Source organism: Emydura macquarii, unplaced genomic scaffold, assembly GCF_026122565.2.
Source record: "Emydura macquarii macquarii isolate MOO-44397 ecotype Brisbane River unplaced genomic scaffold, CSIRO-AGI_Emac_v2 contig_2417, whole genome shotgun sequence".
NCBI classification, from domain to species: domain Eukaryota; kingdom Metazoa; phylum Chordata; order Testudines; family Chelidae; genus Emydura; species Emydura macquarii.
In genome coordinates this window covers 2,680,809-2,693,632 of record NW_027132554.1, presented here as the reverse complement: position 1 = coordinate 2,693,632, position 12,824 = coordinate 2,680,809, and the positions used below count along the sequence as shown (strand labels likewise).

Sequence of the window (12,824 nt, the reverse complement as noted above, 5' to 3'; positions counted from 1 at the left end):
GGAGTAACTTTCCATTTAAGATGCCAGATTCCTCTAAGGAGCATGCTGTGTCCTGTCTCATCACTATCACAGGTGAAAGCTTCATAATTTACACGTTTGTTCAAGGGCTAGCTTTAGCGCTATCTGCCTGCAGGCTTTAGTGCATTTCAAATTAGGACTGCAGTTCTCAATAGCCTACACTTGCAAAGAAAGCAGTGTATCATAGAATATTAGAGTTGGAAGGGACCTCAGGAGGTCATCTAGTCCAACCCCCTGCTCAAAGCAGGACCAATCTCAGCTACACCATCCCAGCCAGGGCTTTGTCAAGCCTCAGCTTAAAAACCTCTAAGGATGGAGATTCCACCACCTCCCTAGGTAACCCATTCCAGTGCTTCACCACCCTCCTAGTGAAAAACTTTTTCCTAATGTCCAACCTAGACCTCCCGCCCTGCAACTTGAGACCGTTGCTCCTTGTTCTGTCATCCGCCACCACCGAGAACAGCCTAGCCCCATCCTCCCTGGAACCCCCTTTCAGGTAGTTAAAGGCTATCAAATCCCCCCTCATTCTTCTCTTTTGCAGACTAAACAAGCCCAGTTCCCTCAGCCTCTCATCATAAGTCTTGTGCTCCAGCCCCCTCATCATTTTTGTTGCCCTCCGCTGTACTCTCTCCAACTTGTCCACATCCTTTTTGTAGTGGGGGGCCCAAAACTGGACACAATACTCTAAATGCGGCCTCACCAATGCCGAATAGAGGGGAATAATCACTTCCCGTGACCTACTGGCAATGCCCCTCCTAATGCAGCCCAATATGCCATTAGCCTTCTTGACAACCAGGGCACACTGCTGACTCATATCCAGCTTTTTATCCACTGTTACCCCCAGGTCCTTTTCTGCAGAGCTGCTGCCCAGCTGGTCGGTCCCCAGTCTATAGCTGTGCATGGGATTCTTCCTTCCTACGTGGAGGACTCTGCACTTGTTCTTGTTGAACCTCATCAGATTTCTTTTGGCCCAATCCTCCAGTTTGTTTAGGTCACTCTGTATCCTATCCCTACCTCGCAGGGTATCTACCACTCCCCCCAGCTTAGTGTCATCCGCAAACTTGCTGAGGGTGCAATCTACCCCATCCTCCAGATCATTAATAAAGATGTTGAACAAAACCGGCCCCAGGACCGACCCTTGGGGAACTCCGCTTGTGACCAGTTGCCAGCTAGACATGGAGCCATTGATCACGTATGATCATACATTGATCATGTATGCCCTTCTAGCTGCTAGGTACAGATGGTACTTGAGCACAGGTTAAGATCTGCATGGACTTATTATTCTGAATAAGCCACTTGCTGGTGCCATGCAAATATGACTAAGTAACTTATGACAAGTGATACATATATTTATCATGGCCGGTTTTAAGAGGGACAGGAGCTAAGCAAAGCCAGTTAGAGTACAGTGGCTCTTTATGGTCACATTGAGGTCCAGTCTCCATTAGAATTAGAGGCAATCTCCACTTTTGACTTTTGAACCATTTCTGTAGCTCAGTGTCCCACTGCTTCAAACACATTTTCACATTCCAAATGCAGGGGTTGTCTCAAGAACAAGCAGTGGTACCTAGTAGGTTTTAGTTCAGAATGGAACCAAAAAGAAAATCCTGTAATCTTAATACAGCTGCATGCGACAGAATAGACTGTCTGGAACCAACCATGTGTTTCGATTCCAGCATTTTGCACGTTCAGATGACAACCTGGATCCTGTATTTAAACTACCAAACCATTCTCAGACAACTGCAGGTTTTATTGAGGTTTCACAATTGTTACAAAAAGTCTTAATCAGCTTTCACATTGTGAGTTCTTCCTGGCTGCAGTCTTAGCTCTGTGGAAAAAACACAAGCCTCCTATTAGTAAAGAGATTTGTTCATAGTCAATACTAGTCGATTTCAACTGAAATTTGAGACTTACAGCTGGGCACTCTACTGTGCCACTGTTGATATCATCGATGACATCATGAGGATGTCTGCCATCAATATTGCAGCCAACAGACTGAGCAGTTCCTAGAATCTCCTTAATGGTTCCTGTAACAGAAAGACGGCATCTTAACCTCCCCACAACACAGTGGCAGACCAACTCGGACCCGTTTCAGAGTTCATATTTTTTATTAGAAAAGAAAAGTGTCCATGCTGGGTATTTCAGTAGCAGCAGTCAGTGCCGTGACAGTTCATTAATTCTTCCTCCTGGTGGAAGTCTGTTAAATACGGACGTATCTGATGAATGACTGCAAGACTTGGTGTGTGATATAGGAGGCTCTTCTCCTGGGCTCCAGTGTCCCTGCTGAGCCTAGCTAATCCCTATGCCAGTGGTTTTCAACTTTTCATTTGCAGACCTCTAAAAAATTTCAAATGGAGGCACAGACCCCTTTGGAAAACTTAGACAGTCTGTGGACCCCCAGAGATCCATAGACCACAGGTTGAAAACCACTGCCCTGTGCCATTTTTCTATCTATCCAAGCCATCTATCCCCAAAGATCTGCAAGCTGCATTAGCAGGATTCACAGCTGAGAGCATGACGAGTATGTACTGGAACCTGGGTCTCTTATGAGTGCAGCACATGAACACACCCCAGGAGACAAGCTAGGAAGGTCAGTGATGTTTCAGAACAGACTGGAAGGACAGTTCCCAGTTCTCTTAGCATGCCCCTTTATTGGCTAAATGTATCTCAGCAAGACAGGAATGTTACCTTAAGTCTTAATAAGTTGGTCAGACCCATTGAGTATCTTGATGCCCAGGTACCTGTCAGCAGGACTAGGGAACAAAGGACTGCACTGTGACAGGGCCAGGAGTATAGGGGAAAACAAGAGACAAGTCCTGCCATGCTCTGCCTCTGTCACTGACTATGTGCTCCTGAAACCACCTTTCACACCAGGAAATATCCTAACCAGAAACCTACAGCAGAGTCCGAAGTTTCTGGCATGCAGCCCAGAGCTACACTGTAGACCAGCTAGTGGGTGAGTAGACAAGCAGTGTGAGGGGCTCTGGAGCCCTTCTGAGTTCAGAAGGAGAGCTGGTTCAGGCACTCAGGATCAGCCACATTAGTAATCCCCTTAGTAGCACACTGCTCTTACCAGAGAGCTCCCGGGCCAAGGACCTGTGCCTCATCTGCCGTGCGATGTTTACTATCTCATCAAAGCTGACACTGCCACTGTGTTTAACTGTGAACAAAATCAAAACACTAGTGAGTCCTCTCAAGAGCATTACCCAAATCAATTGAACACCTCAGACCTGGGAATGAAGCAGTTACGAGGCAGTACACTCATTCCTTACAATCAGGCTTTCCCTTGATTGATCTGGTGTCCCCAGACTTCGGCACAGAGTTATCCATAGAGAGAATAACCCTGTTTCCTATGCTGGTGTTTTCTATCAGCTCACCACTGGATTGTACCAGCCACCTCATACTAGACAGGCACAGTGGCAGGTGGCTGTTTTACTGAAGTTTTAAACAAGACAAAGTACAATGATCGCAGGCAGATCATTTCCTGCATTGTAGGAGTAATTTTCTCTTCAGATAAATCTTGGGTTAGATTTCTGCGTCTTGCAGGTTGGAATCACAAAGTGCTTCACATCATTAATGAAGCCCCACAGTCCTCTACAATGGTGGTAAATACTCCTCTGCAAAATGGACTAAACAAGAGGCAGAAAGTGACAGCCAGCTAGCTCTGAGCTGGATGCACCACTTAGCACCAGTGACAGATGGAAGTTAGCAAAGAGGGAAGCTTACTGTTCTTCTGCTTCTTCCTGTCACGAGGAGGTTCCTTGAGGGCTTTGATGATCAGGGCAGAGGCAGAAGGGACAACCTCGATCTACATGGGGAAGAGATGTTTTCTTTATTTAGATACTTGGATCAGAAAGCAAATCCAAAATCCTTGACAGAAAACTCAGTTAGTCTCACCACAGAGCTAACTAAACACATCCTCTGACTCACATGCACACAGAATTGAAATTAACCTAAATTTGTTGTATTTACTAGGAAAGAGTTATGATAATTATGATCATCCATGTGTGTACTGGATATGCTAGTTACTATTCTTCTCTATGGAAAGAGACGTTATTCAATGTTCCCAGTCTTTCGGCACAGAGCTCTTCACATCAAACAGAACAGCCCTGCTTCCTAAACTGGGGATTCCTCTTAGCTCACCACTGGAATACACCAGTCACTTCAGAACAAGACAGGCATGGTGGCGGGTGGCTACAAGTATACTGAAGACCAGTTGATATATTATTGTTTGGCACAGTCTTCCCCAGGTCTAAAAACTCTCTCCATTCCCCACCTCCAGTATTTATCAGTCAAAGGTTACACCTGAAATAGTTTCTCAGTGGAGTGTTGTCACGGTTCCAAGACCAATATACCACCATCCCTTGCAGACATATGAACCCATTTGCTCCTCTCCATTCTGTTGTCATTAACACTGCCATTCAATCTGATGCCTGTTCTTGATCCAGAGCGCAGTGGAACACACAGCACCTTCAGCTTGGACAGTCCTGAATTACACACTGAAATGCTGCTGCCTCTGGGTGATAGACCAGAGGATATTCTGGCCTTGGATACCAAGGCAAACCCCAGCTCTTTCCAAGAATGGGAGGGGTTCTTTAGCACCTACAAAGATTAGGAAGGACTTCGTTTTTAAGGTCTCGTCCAGAAGACCCCCATACAGTAAACTGCATGGAACTCATTTTATCTACCTCGGAAGGATGAAGGGCTGAGTCGACCCTGCCGGGATTGACACTTGTGGCTCCAGCAAATCCAGGTGTTCCAAACCTGATGCTTCTACCACCAAGCCATCCCTTCTGGCGTTTAGTACCTGAGCTTGCCTGTTCTGGATAGTGAGTTTCACTGTGATCCTCAGCCCCTTCCAGTCGCCTGTTGCCTTGGCGATGTCATCACCAACCTTTTTGGGAGACTGAAGACAAAACACAAGCATTTAATGGATTGATTTCTCTGCAGAGAGAGTTTTTCCTGAACACACATTTGTCTGAACTCCTGTATTACATTGTACACTTCATGCCCAGAACCTAGAGTTGATGTCATTACTACATTTGAAAAATTGCTAATTTCATTGATGTGAGCAAATACAGATCGTTCTGTGTATCCCCACAATCTCTTGGGGAGAGAAATGCCTCAGCAGAGTGAACCACAAATCCAGAAGCAGTGGCAGCAGGGACTGGTGGACACAGAGGGCTTTTGGAGCTTTTCCTCTGTGCTGACTTCCCATCTGCTCCAGTCCACTCCCACTCTCAGTCTTTCCCCCATCACGCTTATCTCACTCCTTCAATGTCCCTTCTCTTTTGCTAATCTTCCCCTCCCCCCCACCCAAAAACTAAACCTCCCAATACCAGGCCCCCCCTCTCACACTCAGGGAGAAAAGCTCAGCACTAACATGTTCACACGCCACACCTCACTGCTTGTGCATTTTATCCCTTTCCCCCATTCTATCTTAAGTCATAAGCATTGTGGCAGGGGCCGGCTATCTTTCCAAACCACCTAGCACAATAGGCCTGTTATACACAAAATACTAAACTCAAATGTCTTGCAAGTTCGCTCTGTGCCCAATTGGCACCAGTAAATAGCACCAGTAGATAGCAAACTTACACCTATGACAAACCCCAGAGCATTTTTGAAGAGCCAACTCCTTCTATGCTGAAGTTTTCACGCACTTAACAGAGACTGCTAAGGCTGTGAACAGAGCCCCTATCTAAAAGGGGAGTGGGCAGTCCAGAGTCCCGTCTCTTTATCTAAAAGGGGAGTGGGCACTCCAGAGTCCTGTCTCTCTAACTACAACCAACTTCGGCTAGCACAGGGGTCCTGCGTTTGTATTGCAGTACACTGTTCATTTCCACACAGGACTATTTCGCAGAGGCTTCTTCGGTTCACTCTGGGTCAAAGATAACGGCACCCCAGCTACACCCTTTAAACGATGAGCCACCCAGCACCAGAAACCCGCTGCTCGGCCAGCCCCACTCACCAAACCCAAAGGGCCGATTTTCGGAGCCAGGGCAGACGTGGCGCCAACTTCGCCCCCGGTGCATCGCAGGAACACTGCGGGGAAAGCGAGGCAGAGATCGAGGTCAACCAACTCCCGCCCCCACGGGGCTGGGCGCGTCCCCCCGGGACAGAGCCCGGCACCCCGCGCTAGGCCAGGCCAGGCCGCCCCACGGAGAGCGGCCACGTGGCGCCCTCCGCAGCTGCGCGCGGGCAGGCGCGGTGACTTCCCGCTGCAGGGAAGGGACCTGCGGCCGTGACGCTACGGGGCCGGGCCGGGCGCTGCCGTACACGGCGGGCCGAGCCCGCGCCGAGCCCCCGCCGCACGGGGAGCCCAGCAGCGCCCGCAGGACGAACTCGAGCTCGACATCGCCCCCGGCCCGCACAGCACGGCGGGTCCCTCCCTTCCGCGAGCCGCGCACCTCACGGCCCCGCCACTGCCCCCCACATACCGATTTTGATCTCGTTGGGGTCGAACTTGGGCGGCATGGCGGCGGCGGGCCCGAGCCGGATCAGGGGGCGCGAGACACGAGCAGCTTCTCCCTCAGCGCCCGGCCCAGAGCAGCGCTGCGCGAGCAAGAGGCCAGCTCCGCCCTCGATTGCGCGAGATATACTAGCCGAGATCTCGCGAGACACATTAGCCGAGATCTCGCGAGACACATGCAAGCCATAGCCTGGCCACCATCTTAGATGTGGGCAAGAGACCCGGGGAGGGATAGGGTCCGACCGCCATGTTGCGTGTGGGCAAGGTCTCTTAGAGTCTGGCTGGCTGCCATGTCAGGTGTGGTCAAGTTCCCGGGGGGAAGGGTTTGGCCGCCATGTTAGGTGTGGGCAAGCACCGCTACGAGGGAGGGGAGGCTAAGCGGTGATCTGGGACTCTCCCTCTCCCCTACCCTCCTTGCAGGCCCTGGTTCCCCGTCCGGGTCCTAGCGAAGAATGGGCGGGTGGCACAACAACAACCTTCCCCGTATAGCTGCAGGTCCCTGTGAATCCGGATCGCAGGGCGGTTCGCTGTGTGAGCACAACCCCTCCCTCCGTCACCGGTCCCCTCAAGTTTGCGCGCCCCAACCTCTATGGTGGCTGGAGAGTGGGACGCTCTGGCCTCCCTTGTGGCTCGTCTCTGTGGCGGGGTAGTCACGTGACTCCCTCAGCCGAGGAGGCGGGGCGGGTGGAAGCCGGAAGTGCCCGGTTACGACCCCGGCGAGCGGTGAGTAAGGAGCGAGGCCGGGCATGACAGCCGGGGGCGTGGCGGGTGAGTGAGCGGGGGACCCGGGACGGGCAGGGGAGAGGCTTTCCGGGAGAGCTCCCCACCCCCCCCGGCTGCAGCTGTCCGGGCCCGCAGCGTTGCTGCCCGCCGTGGCCGTGGCGGGGCTGGCCCCGCTGCGCAGGTTGCCCGGGCCCGTGGCGCTGCCCGTGACAAGCTGGGGCGTCGGTCCGGCCCCGCTGTGCGGCCTGGCCTGGGCGGGGAAAGGAGCGGCTGGTGGGCCCAGCGCTTTGGCATCGCCCCTCTGGCAAGCTGCCCTTCAGCCTCCTTTCCGTTCCCGGGGAGCGGCCCCTTTCCGCCCTCCGCGGGGGTTCCGCACCTGCGGGAGATGGACGTGGCTGCACAGCGGAGTGGCTGCCTGTGCGCGTGTCCGTGTCTTCAGAGACAGGCTCGCAGGCCTCTGGCAGTGCGCGGAGACAGACAGTCACCCTGTGCACGGGGCGGGTGCATTGCAAAAGGAGAGCATCACAGGCTGTGCAGCTTAGCGTGGTCACAGTGTGACGGGCAGAAAATCAGACGCAGGAAAACTGGTAAAAGAATGTTATTGAGGTTGAGAAGCTCAGGCATGACTCAAAGTTAGGAAATGCCAGAATTCAAACTGGAAACAAGGCATCGGTGTTTAACAGTGAGGGAAGTTAACCATTGGAACACCTTACCAAGGGTTGTGGTGGATTCTCCGTCACTGGCCATTTTTAAATCAAGACTGGATGTTTTTCTAAAAGATCTGCTCTAGGAATGATTTTGGGGCAGTTCTATGGCCGGTGTTATGCGGGAGTTCAGACTAGGTAATCATAGTGGTTCCTTCTGGCCTTGGAATCTTTGAAAAAGTGTTTGTGCAACCTTAATTCAGCCTCCTTATGCATATGCTTGATACAGTCTGTAATTACATGGTCACATAGTATTCGACATATTGACACCCACATGTGTCATCAACCCGGTTGGAACCTTTAGATCTACTGTGCAGTCCTCTGCCACTTGAGCTAATGGAGTAACCGATAGCTGGTTGTACACTAGAGGGGAATAAGAACAGCAATACTGGGTCAGAGCAGTGGTCCATCTAGCCCAGTGCCCTGTCTTCCAACAGTGGCCAATGCCAGGTGCTTCAGAGGGAATGAACAGAACAGGCAATAATCAAGTGATCCATCCCTTGTTGTCCACTCCCAGCTTCTGGCAGAGGGTAGGGACACTCAGCATGGTTTTGCATCCCTGAGCATCCTTGCCAATAGCCACTGATGGACCTATCTTCCATGAACTTATCTAGTTCATTTTTTAACCCTGTTATAGTTTCACAACATCCCCAGCAACAAGTTCCACAGGTTGACTGTGCTTTGTGTGAAGAAATACTTCCTTTTGTTTGTTTTATACCTGCTGTCATTTGCTGTCATTAATGTCATTTGGTAACCCCTACTTCTTGCGTTATGTGAAGGAGTAAATAACATTTCCACATTCACTTTCTCCACATCAGTCATGATTTTCTAGATCTCTATCATATCCCCCTTTAGTTATCTCTTTTCCCAGCTGAAAAATCTTAGTCCTTTTTATATCTCCCCATACAGAAGCTGTTCCATACCTCTAATAATTTTTGTTGCCCTTTGTACCTTTTCCAATTCTAATATATCTTTTTTTTTTTTTTTTGAGATGGCAAGACGAGATCTGCACATAGTATTCAAGATGGGGGCATACCATGGATTTATAGAGAGGCAGATATTTTCTGTTTTATTATCTATCCCTTCCTAATGATTCCCAATAGTCTGTTAGCTTTTTTACTGCCACTGCATATTGAGCAGATGTTTTCAGAGAACTATCCACACAGACTTTGAGAAAGCCTTTGACAAAGTCCCTCACCAAAGGTTCTTAAGCAAAATAAGTAGTCATCGGATGAGAGGGAAGGACCTCTCATGGATCAGTAACTGGATAAAAGATAGGAAACAAAGGGTAGGAATAAATTATCAGTTTTTAAAACGGAGAGAGGTAAATAGTGGGATTCCCCAGGGGTTTGTACTGAGACCAGTGCTGTTCAACATATTCAGAAATGAACTGGAAAAAGAGGTAAACAGTGGGGTGACAAAATTTGCAGATGATACAAAATTACAAGGTAGTTAACTAATCTACAAAAAAATCAAGATTGTTAAGCCCAAAGTTGACTGTGAAGAGTTACAAAAGGATCTCATAAACCTGGGCGACTGGGAAACAAAATGGCAGATGAAATTCAAGGTTAATAAATGCAAAGTAATGTACATTGGAAAACATAATTCCAACTATACATAAAAAAATAATGGGGTCTAAATTAGATCTCTTTCTTGAGTGATAACAGCTATCTCGGAGTCAAAGTACACTATATCCACTGGATTACCCTTGTCCACATGTTTGTTGACCCACTCAAAGAATTCTAATAGATTAGTGAGGCATGATTTCCCTTTACAAAAGCCATGATGACTGTTCCCTAACAAATCATATTTATCTATGTGTCTGAGAATTCTGTTCTTTACTACAGTTTCAAACACTATTCCTGGTACTGAAGTTAGGCTTACCAGCCTGTAATTGCCAAGATCGCCTCTGGAGCCTTTTTAAAAAATTGGCATCACATTAGCTATCCTCTAGTCATCTGGTATGGAAGCTGATTTAAATGATAGGTTATAGACACAGTTAGTGGTCCTCGCATGTGACTTGAGTGTTCCACTGACCCAGCCAGCTGGCTCCCAATCTTCCCACCCTCTGTTTCCTTCACTGGCTCCGTTCCATTTTCCTCTCCATCCCCTGGCTCTTAGTTCCAGTCCCTTGCCCATCCAGTTCCAGCCTCCCCTCTACACCCCAACTCCAAGCCTTCTTGCCCAACCAGCATCCCTGCCCAACCAGTCCTAGCCTCCCCTCCCTTCCCGACTTTCAGTCTAGCTCCTTGCCAAGCAGTTGTAGTCTTCCCCTAACTTCCAGCCACATTGTCTATCCCCCACCCAGTCCCAGTCTCACCAGATTCCTTGCCCCAGTCTACTCTTTTTCCCACCCCTGTGGTCCAGCTCTTGTCCCCTCTGTATTTAGATCAGGCAGCTTCCTCCTCCACACATCATGGGGGGTCTCTGAGAACATAGAAGAGAGAGGCTCCCTGCTCTCAGTTCCAGTGACCTGTTCCACTCCAGCCTGGAGCAGTAATTACAGGTAAAGTCCAGCTTTGCCCCTGGGTTGGCACATGCTCAGTCACACTGTGGGGATGGCCCAAGCGCAGTCTGGTCACAGGTAGGAGCTGCGAGAGGATGGAGCATGCTTAGCCTATGTGAACTGTGATTTTTTTTCCAAAGGCTTTTAGCTGCGCCACGTTTGAGTGGATTTTCACAGGGATGGCAAAAAGCCTTTGTGTCAGGAATGTGCCATCTCCCTGCTGAATGTCACCTGCTCCAAAGCATGAGGGTGCTAGCGCATGTCAAAAGATCGCCAGCTTTTTTTTTTTTTTTTTTTAAATTGCAAAAGGACTTATTTTTCCCTATCCTTGTTATCAGAAATGTCTGAACCGTTTTGTCTGAAATTTTCCAAAATAATTCAGTCTGAGACAGACACCTGGCATGGAGAACTTTACCCGAAATGGTTAAAATCTGGCAAAGTTATAAGCAAATGAAAATAAAGTCTTATAATGGGATGTATCAGGCAACCTTAATAAGCCCCACCGATAATAGTGATGAGATCGCTTTCATACACACAAGTACACAGCACCTATGGAAAAATGATATCCATGTAACACATTCTATTTATCGTGCATCTAGGTCATGTACTGAGTGCCAACTCATCCACATCTACTGGATGACTTCCTGAACTTCTGAGCAGTTTCCAAGCAGTTGCCATTTAAAGAACCCAACCTGCCAGACAACCGTTTGAAATTTCTCTTTCCCAATTGCTCATCCTGTCCTTCACAGCAATCTTCAGTCTTGGAGCAGTGACATATTTAAGGACTCGTATCTCACAAGTGATTGTGGATAGAAACATGGTTTATACCATTGGACAGGAGAGTTTTCACTTTCAACTGCGATGCCCAGCACCCGGTTCTAGCCCAGGAAGGACATGAGATATCAGACCTTCCACTTCCCTCCTTGTCATGTCAGAAAACTATTTTAATTTGTAGAGGTCTTTAAAATGTATTCTATAGAACTGACCTCACCCACTGGAGCCCTGCATGTTTGGGCTCACGTTATCTAGGGCAGCCTGCTTTTGCGGGTGAATGGCTCTGAAAATTGTATCAGTTTAGAAATCTAAAATCTTGAAGACTTCTACAATGATTGATATATACAAAATATATGGAGGTAGGGTGGGTGAGCGTAAGGAAACCTTCCCTGACTCACTTGTGCCTTTGCTGCTTGTGAGTTATGCAGCTACCCCAGCCATCAGCCAATAAAACCTATATAATGGACCAATACATGCGTGAGTGAATTTCCACATACGGTATCATATGTTATAAAGCGCTAGGGACCATTCAAACAGCCAGATCTAGATTGGCTGAATACTCCTAATTCTCTTATTCTGCACCTGCTGTTAGCTGCTCTTAGTCGCATTGTGACTGCTGGATTGTTCCATTTTATGGTTATACCAAGGGCATGAAAGCTGCCATATTTTTCATAAATGTAATTTCATTATTTTGTTCTTCTTTCATATTATAAATCTTAATAATGTCTGGTGCTGTGATGCTCCCTCTGGTGGGACTGCATCTGCCATGTGCATGTATAGCACCGCATCAGTAATACATAGTCCCGGTCACAGCTCATCTGAGAAAGCCATTCAGTTACACTTTGCAGTCCTGCATCCCAGAGCTCTTTGAGGTATTTGGTACATTATCTCCAAACAGGGGTAACCCCCAGTGCACGTTAGTTCATGCAGGCCTCGTTTCTGAAGTCGGGAATGGTCTTGGTGTGCTAACAGCACTCACACCTTAATGCTATTGTTACTGCATGACTATGGTATTGCTTGTATGGTTAGCGGTTAATTCAAGAATGGCCAAATGTGTCCCAGAGGGTCTGTTGTGTAAAAAGGCCACCCTAGTGTTTAATATGGCATGCAGTGCTCCAGCTTGAGCAGAGAGACCTGTTTTCAGGGCACCACCATTTGGAATTTGTCCTCTCTGCAGACCATGCCACTGTATATGACTATCGCGGTGACAATCGGCTCTGGTTTTATGGGCAAAGTTTAGGTCTGCATTATCTGTTGTTGAACAGTTGGAAACGTTCATAATTAGATCTTGAAAAGTCTGCCAAGTGAAAATGGGCTTTAAACTGTTAGATGTTTTAAGCGAAAGTATCAGGGTGATTAAAATTGGAGAATTATCCTACTTCGATTCTGTATTTCTGTCTATAAAGCAAGTGCCTGAAAAGTGTTACATTAGCACAGGGCAAAGGTGGGGTTTAAAAGTATAAGATTGTGACTGTAACGGCAGGCACAGGCTGGGTGCATGGGTGCCTGACTGGGCACTCTGATCCTTGTTCCCACACTGGGGCTGTGGAGGGCTGGCTGCATGGATCATCTGGCAGAATCAGGGCCTGAAAGAGGACAAACACTGAAAGGGTGATTTTTCCTTCTTTTTACT

General features: G+C 48.3%; 2 protein-coding genes and 2 non-coding genes across 6 annotated transcripts in view; 1 reads left to right on the top strand and 3 right to left on the bottom strand.

The window, feature by feature from the left end:
- Positions 1–1,744: 1,744 nt before the first annotated feature.
- On the bottom strand, positions 1,745–6,565 carry RPL12 (ribosomal protein L12). Its single transcript, XM_067561431.1, has 7 exons — positions 6,453–6,565; positions 5,984–6,057; positions 4,823–4,921; positions 3,742–3,823; positions 3,089–3,175; positions 1,930–2,042; positions 1,745–1,843 (listed from the first exon to the last, which is right to left on the bottom strand). Exons 1-7 carry the CDS (start codon positions 6,487–6,489, stop codon positions 1,838–1,840), a joined length of 498 nt encoding a protein of 165 aa, XP_067417532.1. The 5' UTR covers positions 6,490–6,565; the 3' UTR covers positions 1,745–1,837.
- LOC137162028 (small nucleolar RNA SNORA65) lies at positions 3,312–3,439 on the bottom strand. The gene has a single exon (XR_010922243.1). It is a non-coding gene; the product is annotated as a small nucleolar RNA SNORA65 (small nucleolar RNA).
- On the bottom strand, positions 4,074–4,206 carry LOC137162029 (small nucleolar RNA SNORA65). The gene has a single exon (XR_010922244.1). It is a non-coding gene; the product is annotated as a small nucleolar RNA SNORA65 (small nucleolar RNA).
- Positions 6,566–7,163: 598 nt separating the features above from the next.
- LRSAM1 (leucine rich repeat and sterile alpha motif containing 1) overlaps positions 7,164–12,824 on the top strand; it is a 40,857-nt gene continuing 35,196 nt past the window's right edge. For 2 of the 3 annotated variants that reach the window (XM_067561554.1, XM_067561551.1), the window contains exon 1: positions 7,164–7,207. The gene's annotated coding sequence lies outside the window, so the exon portion shown is untranslated. The other variant, XM_067561553.1, reaches the window with a different exon arrangement.